General features: G+C 37.5%; 1 protein-coding gene across 12 annotated transcripts in view; it reads left to right on the top strand.

The window, feature by feature from the left end:
- SOX6 (SRY-box transcription factor 6) overlaps positions 1-21,783 on the top strand; it is a 366,784-nt gene that overhangs the window by 210,747 nt on the left and 134,254 nt on the right. For all 12 annotated transcript variants that reach the window (XM_085063213.1, XM_085063212.1, XM_085063211.1 and 9 more), the window contains 2 exons: positions 15,036-15,204; positions 18,706-18,774. In XM_085063213.1, coding sequence (XP_084919339.1) covers positions 15,036-15,204; positions 18,706-18,774 — 238 coding nt within the window. The remainder of the gene's footprint in view (positions 1-15,035; positions 15,205-18,705; positions 18,775-21,783) is intronic.

The following is a 21,783-nucleotide window of genomic DNA, read 5'->3' as shown; positions in this document are numbered from 1 at the left end:
CCTGCCCATGGCAGAGGGGTTGGAATGGGAGGATCTTTGAGGTCCTTTCCAACCTAAGCCAGTCCATGTTTTTGTGAAGTATTTGCACTGCTCCTCACTTGTCAAAGTCAGATCCTACAGACCAGCTGACATCGCCTCTTCCAAGGCTGAGACTGTGGGTTCTGTTCAAAATGATTACATTTGTTGATTCCGTTTCGAAAGAGTTAATTTTCTTGATTCAAGCACTCAAGGTGTATGATATTTGTTTAATGTTCTTGATTGACAGCTAAAAGGAAATGGTTAAAAGGGAGCATTAGAAGGTTAGTTGGTAAAATAAGTAATGCTTTTGCCATCTGTACCAATTCAGGCTTTTACAGGTTTAGTAGTGCTATTTTTTGTCAGTGTTAGCTGTGTCAGAGCAGGTGTAGAGTTGTGAAGTTGGTTAAGCAACTGAGGATTACTTCTCCTAAACTAAATAATGACTTCTTCACCTAGTAAAATAATTTCCTTTATTTTTTGGCGTAGGGAAAAAACATGAGAGTGTGTGTGTGAGTGTTGCCTTATAAATGCATTTTAATGTATTCACTTTATTTGTATTCATTCATCCTCTTATATAAGCTGGTTGTCTTATGCAGACTTCTATCTATGTATGTTGACTCCATGGTAGAGATGAAGCTGTAGGCTTAAGTTTTACTGCAGGCTGCTGATGTGCCCTGAATGCAGGACATTTAAGGTACACAGGAGCAGAAAAACCTCACCTTTGCTATGGAATATCCACCCAATGCTCCAAGGAGGAAATTGGAAGTTTGTAAGTGAATGTAGTCCATGCCACTTGGAAGTTACCAAAGGGCTACTGACTTCTAGAAAGTGATATCTAAATACCCCAAGTCCTCCAGCAGTCCTTCAACAATATTTCCATTTATATTCCTGTTTATTTTAATATCCTGAAACAGCAAAATGTCTTGATGGTTTTCCTTTAGAAGTTACTGTTAAGGATGGAGTTGAAAACTTCTTTTCTGCTAAGTTTATCACCTGTGTGAAACTCAAAGTGATTCACTTTAGGTTTTGACAAAAACATATGAGCCCTAAGCCCAAGGTGTATAGAGCATCACACAGATCCAGGTTCTCATGTCCACTAGCTGGTGTTGAACTGCAGAAAGGTAAATGAATCTACTTCTGCGTTAAGGAAAGACAGTTGGTTGATACATAGGTATGAATTTCCATACTGGGAAAACAAATCTTAATAAAAAAATCATCAAGTACTCTATTTGAAAGGCTGAAGTTGCTACAGAAGAACTCAGAGAAGAAATAGAAAGGATATCTTTGGCATAAAGGGAAAAACCAGCAAAATACCCATTTGATTGCAGGAGTAATCATAAATAGACAAACAGGAATGAAGAACAGGGAAAAATTATACTTTTGCACTAATGTTATCTCTACCTCTAGCTATTTTCAGTTCCCGGGATTTCCAAACCCTGGTGGGGTTTATGTATTTTGAGTCAGTCAAATAGATTCCTCTACCCTCTTTCAAATACTTGTCCCATCTGCCCTTGAACCAACATAAAACTTGGAGCCAGCAGCATCATTTACAAAGACATTCCACAGCTGTAGTGTCCATTGTGTAAAGAACCACAGCAGGATCAAATGAACTGAAAACTTCAAAGGTGATGTTATGTGTTTCACACATATTTATATCATTTTTAAAAATAGTTTAAGATGTCATCTTAAAGTCAATGGGTCTTAGATGTTTTAAATGTTTTTGAAAACATGGCTATAGGGATATTTGCAATAGTCAGAGGCCTAAACCTCTTTAAAAACCTGGCCCAGAGACACCCAAATCTGAGAAACCCCTGGAAAAAATACCTGAGATCTTTGTAGGTGCAAAGAGATTGAAATTTTAGTCTAAAATTTATTTAAAATTCATAGAGAGGAAATAACCACGAAATACATTGCTTAAGTTCAAAATTATTTTGCAGTCCCAATTAGCCTTCATGTAAGTTGACTTTTTCTCAGCATCAGAGTTACACTGAAGTAACTTCTGAGAAACATGTCAGAAGCATTGCATTGAGTTGCAATAGGTGTCCTCTTCCAGACAAAACTCATTCTTTTTTAATAGGACAATTAAAAGGAAGATGATTGACTTTCAAAATCAATTGAGAGTAGTCTCAGTAGAAATCAGTTTTCACTGCTTCTGCTTTTTCTTCATGGTTTTAGTTTGTCTTGTTAGGAAGGAAAAATAATTCTGCAATTGTGGTTGCTGTAGAAATAAAATAATGAAAATGCAACCTGGACAGCATTATGTTGTCTTAAGGAGAGAGAAACAATTAGAGGATACTGATTTCTTAAATATATCCCAGGTCTATTTATAATATATTGAATTAGAATGCAGTTATAGTGGAATTCAAAACCTCTTGGTATGTTTCCTACGTATTCCCAGTGCTTCGAGACTTCTTGTGAATCCTTGTAACACTGTCCCTGAAGTTTGACTAAATTCATGCCTCTGAATATTGGATTATATTAAGCCTTTTGAACAGGCAGTGTTAAGGTTTTCTTTCTGAGTGATCCTGTTGGAGTAGTAGAATACCTATGAAAGCACCAAAAAATAACATGATACCACTCTGGGCTGGGACTGTGAAGAACTTAATTACCAAAGGCTCTGTAGCACAGGGCTGTGTTAAATGTTTTGGTTTGCCATCAACTAGGTATACAAATAAATTGAATTAAGGAAATTTCTGACTGCGCTTTTGGTCGCTTCTGAGAACCATCTGGCTAAACACACTCATGCTTGTGGTTAGAATATAATTATACCAGAGCACTCTTGGAATATGTGTGGAACTGCAGTCTGCAAACGTAGGCCACCCCCTTTGTGCTCTGCTTAATGTGATTTAGGAGGTTTTTTTTCTGCTTAGAAAACTTGTCTGATGATTTGGTAGTGTACTTACAGGAGCACAGCAAGCTGGTCATAGAATTCTAATTTGCTCTGGAATGCATTATTTTCATTTAATTATTTATTTATAAAATAAACCTTGAGGGAAAAAGAGCATAGTTTACTTGCTTGGTTTTTGTTTCTCATACCCATGCAGTGAGGTTGTGGTTATTTCAACAGATGTTTGATAATTCTAATTTGTAGAATTAATATGCTCTGCTGAATTGGTTTTACAGATTGTTAGGTTGTGTGCAGCAGATAAGTGGCACTTTAAATTTATAACTCTTTGATTTTGAACTAAATTTAAAATAATATTCAGATTTACAAGACTGAGGCTGCCAATTTTGTCCACCTAACACCATTATTAATGAACATATCAATGGACCCACTGAAATGAGTGTAAATCCTTCAAATGACTTCTTTGGGCTCATTCTAAGTGTATAAAATGTTGTTGCTTTTCCATACATATCAAAGGCTTTTGACTAAATTGTCTCTTCTCAGATGAGGTAGGAAGTTTCTTCTTTACAGCTTCTATGATAGACAGGCTATGCTAATGTCCTTGTTTTGCAATAAACTTTGCTTCTTCATTACTTATCACCAGAGGCAATAAAAATCTTCAGAGGCAAATATAAGTTTTTCATTGATATACTTGTTTGTATTTGTAAGACATGAAAGATGAACATGTAATTAAGATCAAAATTAAAATTTATATTTAAAGTATATAAATCTTGCAGTACTAATACTCCTCATATTTATATTTAGACATTTCTGAGTTGTGTAGCTAATAATTACTAACTAAAAACTCATGGAAGTAACTTATTTAACAAGATATAAAAAGTAACTGCAAGACATCAGAAGTCAGAGTACATTTCACAGGGGCACATCTCCTCTCCTGTGTATATTGTGCTTTCTGGATGCAGCAGAAGAAATGCATTTGGGTTACAATTTTCAGTACAGAAAAAGAGGCAAGATTCCTGGAGTGTGATCCTCAGTGTTGGCTTTAAGGCAAATGAGCCCAAATAATTGAATCCTAATATGTAAATCAATCAGCCTTTTAATGAAAAAGCTGCAGTGGCACCTATGGAAAAGATCTCTCCCCTTCTTGCACCCACAGAGCAAAGTATTCATTCCTATCCTTGTTCTCATAGCCCTTCCTGGCACACAGGTGGGTCAGCTTCACTGCATTGTGCTCCTTAAAATTAAATTAGCCCTGCAGGAAGATGTTGAGATGTGGTTGTTCACCTGATTTGCACATATCCTACAGCAGAATTACACACAAAAGCTGCATTAACCTCAACTGGCCCCTTTTCTTGCCACTGCCCCATGGATGTATTTGTAGACATTAGAATGTAAAGTGTTCCTCGCTATTTAAAAAGAAGAGTCACCTTATTTCTGCAAATACAGTGGCAAAAAGCAGAAAAAAACCCCCAAACCCTCTTTTTCTGTAGTTTGCGCCTTAAAATTGAAAACTTAAAACATTTAATTCCTTTTCACCTTTCAATATTAATTCATAGTTTAGACAGTGGAGAAGACTGAACAAACCCAATCAAAAGATTCTTTTACATCATGAACCTTTTTTTGTTAATGAAAGGCAAATAATCAGCTAAAGAAATCACAAGTAACTCCTGTTAGGTAAGGAAATTAATATCATCTAATTCATATGAACTATACTCATCAGATGAGGCATTAAACGAACTTCCTCTAAACTCAGCTTCCTTCCAGCCACTTTTATGCATGTACATATACAATTCTTTTTCCAGAATAAGATTGGATAGCACAGATATTCACTCCATCCCTGTGATTGAAGATATAACTTTTAACTGGGGAGCTCTTCCTTCTAAATAAGTGCTTTTTTTTGCACTTGCATGGGAAGAAGTACTAGTTTTAAAAGAGTGAAAAATTGTATAGGTCTTGGAATTCTATCATGTTTACAAAATGAAAAAATTAGATTAATGGCACCCAGAAATCACTTGTTAAATTTGAAATTGAATATGGAAACAAAATTACTTTTATCCAGCTGGGTGTTAGAAAAAAAAATCAATGAAATGGAAAAATTTAAAAATCAGTCCTGAATTCTCCATTTGCTTCTTCAGCAGATTCCCAATCTTTTAATGTTTGTTGATAAGATCCTACTTATTCCAGATTGTCATCAGTTGTGACTCTCAACATTGTAATTCCAAAGAAGACACTACCTGTGATTGTGTATAAGCAAAAAAAATCTCATTTTACATCTAAAAGAGGATGTTACAAACATTATCTTAGACCTTTTACTGCAGCGTTTTATATGAATATTAGAGGTGGGTTAGCAGTTAATATTTCAGATTATCCATTCTTCTCCATCAAGGCACAGGTGCAAATATTCACCTAGAAAAAAAAAAAGTTTTTCTTCTTTTCTGGAAATGATATTTGGGGATTTTCTATTGAATTGAAACATCTACAATATTGCTTAATTTAATTAAGGAACAGTGAGAGTACCAGTGCAGCAGAACTTCATTCAGCAAGTGTTAGGAATCAGAAGAGAAAAATGAAAATTGAAAAAATTATGTAGAAAACAAAACAATGTTTAGGGAAAAATGCCATTGTGTTGAAATTCCCCTGAAGCTGGTGCAAAGGGCTGGGCAGTATTTCTCTGTGTAAGCACTTCATTCTTAGTTTTACATCTATAGTTTCACGTTGAGCTACAAACAGCTTTTGGAGAGAGTTTAATAAGAAAGTGCATTTAAAATGTCTGATATTAAGTACACAGTTTTTTATGCCAGATGATGCTGTCAGGAAAAAGCAGTCTCAGACCTAAAACTGAGATTTTAGTATGTTTCTAGAAGTCCAATATGGTGAGTTTTCTAGAAATTGAGATGAAGTTTTTTTTATACTTCTATTCAATGAGTCTGCTGCTGGTCCTCTGGCAATTACAAAATTCAGCCAAAGCTGATGAAAGTATCCCTGGGTTTTGAGTCAGGTTCAGGGAGAAAATAATAGGGAGGATGAACAATAGGCTTCACTCAGTGTTTATGGAAATGTGGGGATCAGTTCTCATGCCTTTGGAAATAGAGGGTATTTCTAGGGATGTTTTTGATCTACATGTACATGTAAATAATCTGAGGAGAGAACTAAACCTGCTGACTTGTTAATTCCATTGTAATGAAGATGCAACGAGCATTGTGAACATCATAATTACTGAGGGACTTGATTTTTTTTATATTTAGTATTAGTGTCCCATTATCAGAAGGAACAGCTTTGGCTATCTCCATTCCTCCCTGAGTGTTCCCCTACTTTGCTACGTGACAACTTAAATCCTTACAGGACTATGGGGTTGAAGGTAGTTTTACAGCCCTTGCAAATGAGAAAAGTTAAAGGATTTATGTTTTAAACCATGACTTTTATGACTTTCTCATCTTCTTGAGGAAGACATTTTGACCTGCTCTTTTTGCTTGTGCTTAATGTCTTTTCTCTGATAGGGAAAACAAAACCAATCTTGCTCTTTTTTCACTTAGTATTTTAATGTCCACAAGAAAATCTGGTTAAATCATCCACGTGGGGATGTTTGGACAGAGAAGGTTCTGATCCTGAAAGTTTATTCCTGCTGTGACATTTAAGTATTTTTGCTATCCTTATTAGCACAGTTCCTGATAGCTCAGTGTGGATTCTTCTACAGAACAAGAACTGTTGTATAAGTAAATGACGGTTAGATTTTGTTTCTTGAAGATTTTTGTCATTTCTTTTCACTCTCAACACCTCTTTTATATTGATTATTTTTCCTAATATACTATTTTTGTCTGTTATATAGTCTACAAATACAGTTTGTAATCTTTATGGTCCTCAGTATAACATCCTCCTCCTTTTCCCCCTCCATGATCTAGGGAAGTACTGTCATCTGTATTTAAATGGGAAAAACTGAAGGTCAGGATATTTTTTCAGCTCTCAAGTCCTGAGTGATTGCCTTAAATGGATGGACCATCTTTACTCTCATTTGTAATTTTATTTTATTTTTTTTACTATAAAAGCATTTGAATTGAGCTTTAGAGTCAATAATAATATGAATAATGTGAATTTTGTTCTCCATATAACTCCACAGTGTTAATTTTATTTCGATGTTCTATGCCCTGGGCTACAGTCTACTCAGTTAACAAACCAACACTCCTCATTTTTCTCTCTATCTCAAATTTTAGTGTTAGTATCACTGTACAGATTACTCACAGCCTCTGCTATTATCATTATATTCTAACTCAACAAGAACAGGTTGGCTATGAGTTTTTAGTTGAAATGTATAATATTCATTTCCCTGTTTATATCCAGCAATATCACATTTTTCCTACACAGACTCTAAACAGCTCATATCAACGGTATAGGAAGCATTTCTAAGCCAACTGAAAGCATTAAAGCATTCACAATCAAATCTCTACTTGCTGCTGTAAAATTCCACAAATAATTTATCCAAAAGATCATCATCTTCCTTACATGTGCACATGTATGAATTAAGACTTAATATGTACTTCTAATATCATTTAGAGTGTAAATTTACAATTTCTTCTGGTTTTGAGAGAAATTCTAAGAAATAAGCTAAAGTGGGCTTTATTTATTTTTATTTTTATTTTAATAGAAGACAATAGTAAAATAGAATTGTATCTGTGAGATAGTAACAAAGTTTCTAAACATATTTACGTCCTCCAAGGCTTATCTCTGATAGAATTCTTCTTTTCATGTGTGTGAAAGAAAGTAAGGATTCTAAGAGATTTGTTTGAATTCTGCTTTTTCTGGGTACCGGTTTGGAGGAGGGGGAGGTTGAAGCTCTGGCTAACATCACATTCTTTCCTACATTCCTGACGTGGATTGCATTTTAGGACTCAACTGTAGATTCACCACATTGCTAAAAATGGTGCAAGGTTTCATTGTGCTGCTCCACGAGCTGACCAGGCACTTCTCAGCCCAAACCTTTGCCTAGCACCTTGCCTTGGCAGCTGTGGAGCTCTTTGGGTACAACTTGGGAGCAATTTCTGCTGCTCCAATCACTGCAGTATTTTCCTTTTGAATGTATTGGTTTCCTTCAGTTGGAACTGTTGTGAAAAACAGCCAAGGAAGAAAACCTCTGAATATAAGATATTGCTCAGGAAACACTTGAGAATTGCTGAGAAAACATGCAAGAGCAAAAAGTCCAGTGAACATGTGAGAAATGAAAAATGTTATTTGGAGGAGCAAAGCTAAGGTAAAGCTGAACATACTGTGGCAGGTAAGCCTGCCTCAGTTGCTATCAGGTGATGGCACATCCTTAGGGGAAATATTCCAGCTGGATTACTTCAGACATTCTTGTGGCTTGTTCTTAGTTCAGAATAAATGGTTCTGTGATTTGTGAAGTCTGAGGAAGGGCTAAATCCATCAAATTGGTTTGAGAAGGGGAAAGCCAGCAGAGCAGAGCACTTTAGGTGGTGGGATAGGGTTCAGTTGAACATGAGCACTTGGAGGTGCCTGTGAGGGCACTTGTGACTATTCCAGCTCAGTGCCAGGCAGAGATCTGGATGTGGGGAGGGGCTGGAAGCCTTGAGATGATCCAGAGTGCAAGGCAATGGGTGCAGCACCCCAGATCCAGGGAGATCCCCAGGCTGGGGGATGGATGGTCCCTGCCCTCGCCTGTCTGTGGGCACAGTGACATGGGACAGTGAAGGGTCAGCATGGCCTCGCTGAGCTGACTTCATATTCACTCAGCTATTCAGCCAATTTTTGGCTAACCTAAGAAAGACAGGCAGGACCATGATGAGTATAGGATTGTTTTAAAAGTCTGCTGTTTTGCAAATCATGAGTTTCAAATCACTCCCACTTAAGAAAGTGCTACAACCTCTGAGGTTTAGTATATGTGGAATTAGGAGGAAACCTGTGGATTATCAGTACAGCATTTTCATCCTTCTCATAACTAATTTAACCTCTTTTTTGTTTTTCAAAATTTGACAGATTTTTCTCCACAGAGCATTTTCAGTAGTTCTTAATATTTATTCTCATGACTGTCTATGGACATACAGAAAAAAAGTCTCCTTGCTCAAAGCTTAGAACGCAGAATCATTTTGAGACATAAGGGAGGGGAGGGATCCCACACCTTCCCAAGAGAAGCTATCTGGTGTGTTTTGCATGCTGGACATGTTTGCTGTGCTTCTTTCTGCACTGGGATGCTACAAAGCACAATGGGAGCCTTTATAAAACTTTTTATTGACTAAGGACAGGACAGTAGCATATGGGAACATCAACAATTGCTAACTGATCATGAAATAAAGAAATTCCAGTATTCTAGTGTTATAAAAAGAAGGGGGGGAAAGAAAAGTCATTCAGAACTTAGTCATATTGGTTCAGCTGTTGTAACCAAAGACTGATAAGATAATAGAGGTCTTTGTGGCTGTTTTCTACTGAAATGCTTTATCTTTATGATACACTTGGGGCCCTTTAGAGTGGAAGCTTTTTAAACTGCTGCTGGAGTTAGAACTCAAATTAGATGCTGTTGCAATGGCAAGGGGGCTCCTTAGTCAGGCAGCCCTCACAAAGTGACTTTTATCTCTGAAGCCCTTCCATTAGATTGTTACTTTCTTCTGTTTTGCCTGTTTATTTTTGTTGACTTTTGCTGCCCTATTTTGTGGCATTTAGAAGGTGACCCAATCAAAAAAGGGTAAATGCTAAACGCTGGACAGAGCCTGTGAAGTGGAAACATCACAGCCCATCTGATGTGTGCTGCAGGCTGCAGTGTTAGACAGAATGGTTTAACCAGGTTATCTCTGGGAAGCTAAGATCAAATACACTTTCTTTTATGTCTAGCATTGTGTTTTTTCTTTCTTTTCAAACAATGTCCATAAAATAATAAAACCCCCTCCAACCTAACAGAGGAATTGAGTCACAAAGGCTTTAAAACAAAAAAAAAAAAAAAGGCAAAAAAAAAGCTGAAATTGCTTGCCATGATTCAAAATAATTTTTGATTGTTGGTTGAATTGCTTTGGCTGGTGATACTTTGGAGCTGCAGTTATGTGATTTAAAGCCCTACTTAGTTTCTGGCAAAGTCCACACTTCTCTCTTGCATTACTGTCTCCTGATTTCGTAAAAGTCACACTATGTGTTTGTTCTAGAAACATAACAGGAGTAATCATTTGTGATTTATTAATTTGTATTTCCTGTAAGCGTATGGAGCAAAAGTTAGTTTAGATGCAGTGCATAAACAAGGATGGTATTTGTCATGCTTTACACTAATCACAGAATTCAAGAGAACCAATAATACTTTGCAGCTGTGTAGAGATTCCATGCAAGGATCTCAAAGCACTTCAGAAACATTAACTAACCAGGCATAAAAACCTCTGATTGGTAGTGTTTCACTTTGTGTACTTGTTGGGAAACTAAGGCAAGCACATTCAAGGACCCACAGTAGTTTCATGTCACAGCTAAGAACCCTACTGCAGCAAGCTGTGGATCATGCCTGTAAAATTTTTGGCTTATTTATGACTCCAACGTTTTGGTTTTTATTCATTTGATAGAATATGTGGTTTTATCTAGTTTTCTTTCGCTGAGTGTCAGAGAGATTAGTTTAAATTACACTGTGTAAGCCTAGAATTCTACTTTTTATTATGCCTGTTTCTTTTTCCCCTTACCAGCAGCTATTACTTTGCCTCTACCTCAGGACAGCTTGCCACAAGGACAGTAACAAAATTAATATTGAAAAGCCTCCAGTGTTTGCTGACATGCAGCTACACTTGAATATAGACTGAATAGGCAGTAAAATATTGCAACTATAGTTATATTGTATGTCCATATTTAAAGAATACTAGTTTTTAAATCTTTTTTTCCTGCCAATGCTTAGGGAAATCTGCATAGATAAAATGCAGGATGAGGTTTGTGATTTTTTTATTAAAGGCATTGTAAGATACGTGATGCTCTTTCTATTGCTTTATGTGCCAGAAATTGTGCAGCATTCTAATTGGTTTTAAAAGAAAGAGTTTTGCCACAAGCAGAATTCTTTCTAAATGGAATTTTAGACCACAAGTTGAACTCTTCTCTCTTTTTCAGCAGATTTATTGCTACTTTTTATTTTCTCTCTCCTGGTTAGATTGACCTATGACCAGAATTTCTCAAAAGTTCTCTTTGATGCCTTAGTTCTCTTCAATCTGACCATTTTATCTCAATTTGTGCTGAAATCCAAAAGAAAGAGTACAACAATAAACACGCAGGGAAAAATTAAAATATGAATACAATGAGATTGTTATCAAAAAGGCAAGGATATACAACCAAAGTACTATAAAAAATAATAACAATTTTTTCTGAACTTTAGGTGAGACTATCACATTTTCATTTTAAAAACAAGTCCTTAAACAATATCAGCTTCCCACTAACACTCAAAATTTTAAATACTGCTGGTAAAGGGAGTCAATGGATCAAATTCAGTATATCTGTAGTCACTGAAATAAAGGCCCCTAAGAAAAATGTGTCAATTTTAAAGGTCTTTCCTAACTGAAGACCATTTTGTGATAGAGCCAAAGGTTAATAAAATCAGTAGTGAATGTAGCAATTTTACAGATAAGCTATTCACAACAAGTGTAGTTACTTGAATAAAAAGCTAATTCAGTTCTAAAATGCCACATGCAGTAGCAGTGAATAGCTGCTTTTAGGTGCTTTCTGGAGGAGGATAAAATACAGAATCACAGCACTCTTCTTTTCCAGCATCCCTGGCTGCCTGTAAATTGCTGTGAATGGGACTGTGGGCTGACAGGCTCTATTAAGACAAACTGCCTTTCTCATCGGAGAGATAAAATAAATCAGGTGTTTAGTCAAATTAAAATACTTCAGATGGAGCAGGCCCTGGGGAGCACTGATCCACCTGACAAATCTGAGAGAAACTCAAGACAGATGTGTTTTGGGGATAAGGAAGACCCCATGGAAAAAAATGCACTGCTGTCTTTGGAGTAAGAGAATAGGATTAGAACAGAGAGCAAGCTGTGGTATATAATATTTTATGGAAGCTGGCATATTTACTGTTTATTTTTTACTAAGCTTTTTGTTTTATCAGTTTTTATGGCAAATACATTTTACAGATAGCTGTATTTTTATTTTATTTATAGATATTTTCAGTCAGCAGCAGAAGTTTATTTACTGGTAATGAGTTTAGGAATCTCATTGCTTGCTGCAGAAAGTGGATGCAAAACAGATGATGATGGCACACAGCTACTGATGACCTCTCTTGTCCCAGCCAGATCAGCTCAATCTGGTCTGCATTCTAAGCAAGTTGGTTTTTATTGGTATTTAAACTGTAAAATAATGGTTGGGATTTTCCACTCTAAAATTAAATTATACCTCCCCCCTCCACACACACACTGTTCACACAACATTCTCATCTTAGGTTTGTTCCTGTCTCAAGCAGTGCTCGGTTAGGTGTCCTGCAGCTTCATGGAGGTCTCGTGATTTTTCCAGGAGCACAGTGTACATTTTGTGGTCATCAGTTCTATTCTGCTGTTGGATTACATAGCAGGGTCCAAATTAAAGAGCAGAGTACTTTAAATGGGGTCATTTATTTCAGATGTGTTTCTCGGGGGGAAAAAAGGAAAGAAAAACAATTGCTGTGAATTCCTGAATAAGAGCAGTTACTTCTGCCTGCTATTGTAAAAAAAATCAGGAAAAGAAAGAAAAAAAAAACCCCAAACTATAAATTTGCGGCAACTATATCAAATGGTTCTAAGAAAACCTAACAAAACAACTATATTTTGTAGCCTTAGCAGGCACTCTTTGTGGTAGTTTTCTACTCATGTTATGAAGCAAGTACAAGCTATACAGAGTAATATGGAAATGGTGTGGGAGATTAATATCTGCATTGGGTGTGTAAAATATTTTATGACTGCAAGCTCAGGGGCTTGCATCATGATGCCAAAGCTGCTTGACAGATGTGAAAGTCTCAAGCTGCTGTTTCCCAGGTGGCAGTGGAGGACAATGAGTACCATCTGAGGCAGCAGGTTGCTTCCCATTGCCCTTAAATAGGTGGGTGGAGTGGTTGAGCTCTTCTAGTCACAATGGGTAAGGGAGTTTTTCTCTGGCAGAAGAGTCTTTTACCCACAGGAATAAATTCCAGCGTGCAATATGGTATTCAAAACCACCTAAATGACCTTGGAATCTTAGTGAAAAATCTCTAAAAGTGAATAATACAGATTAAGGTAGGTCTTTACTGAAGTTGCAGATAATTGAACAGATGTCAGCATGGAGCTCAGTAGATGCTAAAGGATCCTGGCAAGGCAACACTTTCAGTGCAGACACTTTCCTGGCCACACACCTGCCTAAGCTCCCTTTCAAAAATTATTTTGTTGTTTTTGTCTTGAAACAGCTTTTTGCACAGAACTGTTTCATTGCTTCAGTCACTCATATCTCACCAAGGTTTTGCAGTGAGTAGGTCTGGGTAGTAGAGTGTCCTTCAGTTTCAACTTCATGCATCCATCATACCTCTTGTGACTAAGGAAATTGCTAATGACCCTTTCTAAAATTTCTCTACAACAGAATTTACACATTTTTCTTCTTCTGTGTCACATGTGTAATGAATGAAGATTAGACATTAGAGAGGAGGGAAACATCAAGTTGTTGGAAACTTTTAAAACTAAGATACTTAATAGTGAATAAGAAATTCAGTTTTTCCCAGTACTTTGCCTTGATAAATGCTCTTAATAGATGTATGGAAAACCAGGTACCTTTTGTTTCTGACAGATTGCTTTGTTTTGAGTGAATGACTTAAGCCATGAAGTTTCTTTTTCCCATAGGAAGAAATTACAGACAGAGGTTTTCTTGTATGCTGCCTTTGCAAATGAAATTCTGTGTAAGAATCATACTGGTCCCTACTGTAGGTAGTAGAGAATCTCATGTTTGTCACCTTCTTGGCAGGAGCTTGTTTTGTCTTCCTTCTCCTTATGAAACCTGTCAGCCTCTTTCTTCTCTTCCCTACAAGGTATCCATTTTACTCCTGGGAAGAAGGTGGAGTCATAATTTTGTGACAGTTTCTCTATCCTCTCCCAGGTCCTGCTCCTCACACGTTTTCTTCCTCTTCAAAAGTCCTGTGACTCCTTTATCAGAGTCAGTTTGTGAATACCCTCTTTTGTGCCACTTCTCATATCATTGTGGCACACTACTGACCTGATAAAATCTTGATTTGCTTTTCGTCTTCTCTAATTTTCGGTTCTCCTGTACAATATTAAATTGCTTTATTTGTCCCGCTTCCAACTCTGGACATCTTTCAGATCCTCTTCCAGTATTCCTGAACTTCTGCCTTGCTGTAATTATATTATCTTTTATAGACCTGTGGGTCTGAGGTGCTCCCACAAGGAAATGTATTGTATGGTCCAAATATAGGAACTGACATTGCTGTTTCTGACAGAGTAATATGTTCCTACAGAAGATGGGATTTTTTCAGATTGATTTGGAAAAGGACCCTGTACTCTCCACTTATGAGACCCATGCAATTTACCCATAAACAGACCATTAAGCGTCATTAGTGCAAAGAATAAATGTACCGTAGTTTCATATTAATTAAGTGCTCTCCGTAGAGTAAACTTTGAAAGTTAAATGAAAATTCTTCAGCTATTTTCTCAGGTTAGCCATTTCTCTTGGGGACAAGTAAAGCTCATTTTTAATACACATTCCACAACCAATGCTTGCATTTACCTAAATGACCTACCAGATATATGGATATTTTGGAAAAATGATCAATAAATTCTTAAACTGCTTCTTCCACCCAACAGCATATTTTAAATTTCCTTTTAGCATTTGTACATACTTGGGGTGAAAAAACAGCAAAATATATAAAGTGAGGGAAAATTATGTCTAATAAACTCTGAATGTATTTATCACAGTGGGCAGATTTAGATGGAGAAGATATAGGGATTCATATAGAATAAATCCCTGTCAGAAAAAAAGGAAATATTCTATATATTTTCTGCTCTCATTTCTACTGCATCCTCCCTGCTTAGAGCACAGCAAAGCTATGTGTTCCATTATTTTGAGATTTGTTAGTAAAATATATATCTAAGCTGCTATTTGAAATAAACATGGGGATGATGCAGCCATTTTTTTGGGGGGTAAATATTGCTCTTTAACTCTTGTCCACCTCATATTTACAGTACATCTTTCCTGCCCCTTTAGGTACACCAGAAAGCCTGGCAGAAAAAGAGCGACAGCTCTCCACTATGATCACCCAGCTGATCAGCTTACGAGAGCAGCTCCTGGCTGCCCATGACGAGCAGAAAAAGCTGGCAGCCTCACAAATTGAAAAACAACGGCAGCAAATGGACCTTGCTCGCCAACAGCAAGAACAGGTGAGGCTCCAAGAAAGAAACCTGTGAAAATGGTTCATGCAGGGTGCTTATCGTAAACACTGTTCTGCCTGGTGTTGTTTCCTTTCATGCCTTTTTTTTTTTTTATTGAAGGAGCTTAAATAGCCTCAGAAGTTACATATTTTTTCCAAAAAGGGGAAATATTGTAGGACCCTGAGGAAAAAAAAGGGAGGGGTGGATGTTCAAATAATATCTTTCTTAGAAAAAATGGCATTTGATAGATTTCATGGTTCTTGTTTCCTTGCACTGAGATGCAATTTTGAGAATTACAAATAAGCCAGACCATAACCATTATTTAACTCTCTTTTTGACAAGAAAATAATTAAACAAAAACACTTAAGCATACTCAAACCTTCAAATATCTTCCACAAGCAAGGTTTGATTTGTTTGTTCAGGTTGTGAAGGGTTTGGGGTTTTTTGCTTGATTATTTGTTTGTTTTAAACATGCAGTTGTCCGAAAAGCTGTCCTCTTCTCATTGAACAAAAGTGTAAAAACAATGATCCCATGCACTAGTCCCCTAGGCATTAGATCAGACAGATCCAAATTAATGTGTGGTTTTTAGGAATCTGACATTATTACTAGAATTATCTTTTCAGTTAAATATATTTTATAGGATATATACAGCAATATATGCTCTGTTGATTTTAATGAGTTGTGACGTCTGGTATTTTATGTGCTTGGGTATTTGCCCACATGTAGGAATATGGACTCATCCCCTAATGGAAAATAACATAAAGGAACACTGTAAAAAATCAGAAGTTAGAATGTCATTTAGCCATCTAGAGATGACACAGTAATTAACTATTGACACTTGTGAATAAGCTAGCACAAATTAATCTTGACACATTTGCAGACGAGTGATATCTTACAGTGAACACTTTGTAATTATATTTCAAAATGAAAATTAAATGACACTTAAAACTAGGTTGTCATGCTCAATGAAGCGAGCATGTAGCTCAACCGATAGGCAAATAAAATTCAGAATTTGAGCCACATGGTGCTTGTGTACCCTACTTTACTGTGTCAAGCCTATACATCAAGACGAGGCTATGCTAATTGCATTGCAGGGTCTTGGGTACATTTTCTATCCCAGTGCTGCTCTGTCTGAGAGGAACTATTGAGATTAGATACTCCATGGTATATTTCTTTTCATCAGGAAGTGACTATCCAAACGGTGCCACATTGTACATGCAGGTACAAAAAGCTGCTCCCAAGCAGTCAGAACTCCAGCAGATCAGTGCCTTTGCATATAAAACCAGAAATCTCCTCCTCATCTTGGCTGTAGTTTACCATGTTAAGCTGCAGCCAGGTCACCAGCAGCTCTAAACAATTCTGGGCATAGGGTAGTGTGAAAAAACGACAGAGCATTGAGGAAGAATGGCCCACGATGTAGCTCCATGCTCTGTCTCCTTTCACTGTGAATCTGCATATTGTGATTATCTTTTGCTTTTGCTGAGACACTAGCAGGAGGGGCACTGTGGGCATAAACCTGGCAGACCTTATCTTTAGTTCAAGCACTTTGCTTCAGAGATGGAGTCACACAATTGGTGTGTTACTCATTACAAATGCTAACTCCAGCTCTCACACAGGTTCTAAATATTCTATATAGCACAGTCCCCATGAGGGTTGTTTCACCAAGCATGGACATCACTGTGCTGACAACATATCCCTGAAGTCCTAGGATCTGCCCCTGGGCTACCTGTGCACATGGACTGTGTTTGAATTACCTTTCTTTGGATTAAAATTGTGTTTAAATTACTTTTTTTCACTCACACACAAGGGTCTGCCCCTTCTGTCCTCACTCACCATGTTTTATTGACTGGACTGGGAGGTTCATCTGGAAACATTTGAACACCAGGCTCCTTGAAGGAGTTTGAGCCCTGTTACATGCATTGGTGTTGTGTTCTCTGGGAGTTGCTTGACTCCATTTTCTTGTGGCCCTTTGCCTTCATCCAGCCTCAGAATCATGTAGACCTTAATTTTTCTCCTTAAAATATGTATGAATTTTGTGTTGGTTTCTCCTACAAAAGTGAATTTTAACTGAAAAAACTTACAGAGTTATTTCCGTGTGACAGAGTGAGAGATTAAAGAAATGACAGCCTTGCTGTCTGTGTGTTCACAATTACAGGCTGTTAATATGTGACTGCAAATTCCTTATGGGTTAATCTGAACAGTTTTCACTAAAACTATGCGATTGTTTGTTTCCAAACCAACCTTGATACATTCCTGTAATTTTTTTATCATAAAAACATTTTACTTAGCTTTCTCTGTTTATAACAGAGTAAGAGTGCTCAGAAGATGTTGAAGAAGGAGACCAGGAGGGCTTTCGCCAAAACCAAAACAGTGGATTTGAGTGACCAGAATACCTTTGTCACCAACTTCTTGCTGTTTTATGCGATTCCTCTGCCCTAGATAAATATTTATAGGAGGGGAAATTATACTTAAGAAATGAAGGTAGCAGAAGTGCTGAGGCTGGGATTTCCAGGAAGCACAAATCTTGTCCTCATTTCAGTCTGCTGCACAGTTACCCTTCCAAAGAACTCCAGTTGTTCCCCCGCATCCTTGTGGCTTCTCCCCTGTGGCTGCTGTCCCCATCACCATGGCAGGGAGCAGCTCTGTGGTCTGAGGGCAGGCTCCTATTTCCCTTCTGCTCTAGCATGCCATTTTGTGGCAATCAGGGAGGTAGATAGGGCATCTGTGGCAGATTCTCACCAGTGTTTTAATGTTCCCTGTCCTGGACATTTTCTTTTCTCCGACTGTGTTAGCAAAGGGATAGAGCAAACCTTTACCCTTCAGGTTCCTTACTGAATCTACCATATGAGGGTAAGAAATATCTCTGTATTTCATAGCAATGCATTGAGGATTAGTTCGTGATCACCAGGTACTCTTTTCACACAGAACAAAGCTCTGCTTCCCTAAGTAGCTCCAAAGATGATCTTTGAGATTCACAAGAGCAGTAATGTGCTGCTCATTGTGAAGGAAGTCTGGGAAGCTCACCCTAGGAGCTTGTGCTGAATAGTGAAACATCTATAAACACCAGCTAAGGCTCCAGTTCAGCAAAGCAGGAAAATGTATGTTTAACCTTAAGCACCTGTGTAATCCCATCCCCATTCAGAAAAGCACTTAATTTTAAGCATGTGTTTCATTCCCATTGTGGCTAACAGTAATGCATCATAGTTAAAGATCACCACAGGCTTAAATGCTTTGTTGAATAGTGATGAGATTATTCACATGCACACAAATAAACCTATGTTTCTGTGCTTTTCAGAGTTAAGGCCTCAGTGCTTAAAAGATGTATTTCTTACTTGCTAACTTGATTTTTATGTTGCATTTAAATTTACCTTTAAAATATCCCCGATTTAAAAAAATTATTATGCTTAATAAAAATATAATAAAGAATAACAAATATTATGTTTTTCGGTCAATAGTATTGAAATTTCAATATTACTGTTTTAATTTAATGGAAATTTTATTTCTAATAGATTGCAAGACAACAGCAGCAACTTCTGCAACAGCAGCACAAAATCAATCTACTGCAGCAGCAAATTCAGGTCAGTGTGTTTTATTGCTCTCTTCTGATTACACTTAAGTTCCATTTATGGAGAGGGAAGGGTCTAAAATAAAGCAGCCACATGCTTTACTAACAAGCCTCAGTAAAGATGCTCTTTATGGGAGTTCCTTGTGTCCCAGAAAATTATTGTCAGATATCTTTTATGGAGCAAAGAACTTCCATAGGCAAAGTTTTCTTCTGAAAGTTATGAACTATTTTTAAGTCTCACCATCTTGTCATGATTCTGAAATCTGCAATCAGTTTGACTTGTATTGTGTGAAGTAAAAGCAGAGTCTCAATCATTGTTGGTGGAATTCCTTGTTCTACAAAGGCAAAATTGAGACATTGAAACAGTACTGAGTTCTGTCGCCAGTCTGCTCATGTACAAAGACCCACAGGTATATGTGTTCCAGGTGCCTTTGGAGTAATTATACCCTCGTGGATCTGGAGCTATTCTGGAGATATTTAATTATCTGTACTTGTACTCTCAACATGGTTTAATTTTGTGCAAGTATACGTGGGTAGGGAGTGACATGGATGTAGAGGCATTGTTGGCATGTGATTGTATTACCTTCTCTGCTTCCCACTTTGAAAGCATTTCCATGGGCTTGTTCTCTGATTTGAATATTTCAATTTGCTCTGACAGATGATTGTGCTGCCAATCATTTCTTATAAGCTTGGGCTATCCATTTCTTTTCCTTAATTAGCTGATTGCTATGTTACTAGATGCCAAAACTGGAGTTTTTCTTTCCCTCATCCCAAAGGAATTCTTGTAAATGCTTTTGAAAGTGTTGTAATGCAGTTTCAGTTACACTTTTAAGGAGTTTATTTAACAAATATAGATGTGTTAATACCTCATATGAGAGACACAATTGAACTGTAAAGCACCATTATTCTTGTTGCCTATTAGAAGACAGTGTGCTCATATTAGGTATACATCAAAGATGGGAGAGACATAAGAATAGTGAAAGGAAAAATACACCATCTTCTCTATGTGCTCTTTGCAAGTCTGGCTCAGAAGGCAAAGAATAAAAAAAAAAAAAAATTTACTTGGCATAAAAGCTAAGACTGAAACCTAGCTAAGTTTACAGAACAGAACAGTTATCTCTATGGGAAATTTCTGACATTTAAAATTCCTTTAAAATTTTGAAAACAGAGGAATTATGACTAGGTGTTTTTTTGTTTCTCTTTGGAGAACTGTATGTTTTGCAGGGGAGTATCTGCTCTGTAGTATAAAGTTCAAAGACATTTTATGTTTCACTTCAGTCAATACTTTCCAGTAGCTTTACCCTTCCACTGTCTCCAGGGAAATGTGGTCTTAGAATTCATTTTAGAATAGGTTGCAGGTTCATTTTCTCATTCACTTCCATCTTTCCTCTTACACAGTGCTGAACCCTCTGCAAGTTTTCTTTCCTAGGTGTATGTACAAAGAAGGGTTTCAATGGTTATCCTGTTTGTGTGAGCTAAATTATTTTTGGTGACTCTTCCCAGCATTTGCTTCCAAATTCTTGCCAATATATAATACTCTTATGCCATATTCTCAGCAGTTTGGCCTCCTTATTTATCTGTGACTGTTACATTTACATGAGTTTAATCAGTGTATTTGAGGCAGTGAGGACTGTTTCTTCTCCCAGCTGGTCACCCAGATTGGTAGTGGGCATCTCAGAGCCCAAGGAGCCCTAGGCTCCAGTATGAAGCACTAGACACATTGGGCAGATGCCAACTCAAACATCCAGTGGTCTTACAGGGAGATTAGTAAAGAAACTTTCCTGGGAGATTGTCTTTTCTAGGCTAAACACCAGCTTACACAATCCACTTGCTGGGGAGCCAAGTGGTTCTGTTTTGTTTATTTGTTCTGTCTTAATTTTGTGGCAGTTTGGCAGCCAGAAGTTGCTTGAGAGAGAAGTTGCCTCTGCAGTTGGTAGTGTTCTTTTGCTGCTGTGGAATTGGTTGTGAGTGTTGCAGTTTGAGATGTGTAGTTCCTTGAGGGCTGGAGCTGGGATGAAGGCAAAACAGGAGGCAGGTGAGAGAAATAGTGCTGTGCTGGTTCTCCCAGATCCTCTCCCACCATCCTCCCAAGAAACCTCCATACCAGCACTGAAGTCACATTGGTGACTCTGGGTGGGATTCATCATACCAAAACCAGGTAACTGCAGTGCAGACTCTGTCCCAATTAATTATCATCCAGATTGTTCTTGTAGTGAGCAGAGAGAAGCAAAGTGAATGGTTTTAGGACTCAATTTCTCTTGTCCTAAAGTAGGTATTTAAAATATATCAGATAAATTGTTCCCTAACATGGCTATTTCTCTCCATTAACTAAGAAGGATGTGCATAACAGTGCCTTTAGTGTAGAGACCTGAAGTGAGATGAGGTGAATCATGCCATGGCTTGAAGGGGAAACAAAATTTCTATTAAATGTTCACATTCTCAGTTCAGTTTTTGGACTTGGTAGAATTTGCAACTCTGCCCCCAACAACTTGATTTTGTTTAGAAGGTTTGTCTAAAGACACCCTTGAGCAACCATTTCCAGGAAGCAGCCTGGAATGGTGTATTTATCTGTATTTTGTACGCGTGGGAAAACAATAGTACCCTTCCCTGGCACTCCCCTTGTGGAGAGATTACAACATGTGAGCGGCACAGGTGCCAGTTCCACCTGGGCACAGCTACTCGAAGCAAGTACACAGTGTTCTCCAGGCTGCAGGAGAGGGGCATTGCCAATGCAAGGCTTTCATCATGAGACACACAGTGCATCAACTCTCATCTCCTGAGGGGCAGTGCTGATTCTTGAACGAGAGTTTCTGTGAAGGAGTGAACCTGGTTTAACTGTTTAAACAATTAGAATTTGCTTTAGATAGGGCTTAAGAGATTTGTGTCAACCACATATAAAAGTTAAAATATGTTTAATAAAACACACCTCCTCTGGACAGCTGCTGAGTTAATTTACAGAGAATTTTCATTACTTAGTATTTATTATTTATCTTGTGCTGTATACTATCTGTTTATTTAATCA

Source organism: Lichenostomus cassidix, chromosome 5 (assembly GCF_008360975.1).
Source record: "Lichenostomus cassidix isolate B80296 chromosome 5, HeHo_3.0, whole genome shotgun sequence".
NCBI classification, from domain to species: domain Eukaryota; kingdom Metazoa; phylum Chordata; class Aves; order Passeriformes; family Meliphagidae; genus Lichenostomus; species Lichenostomus cassidix.
The sequence above is the reverse complement of the archived record's forward strand: the minus strand, read 5'-3'. Positions and strand labels throughout refer to the sequence as shown.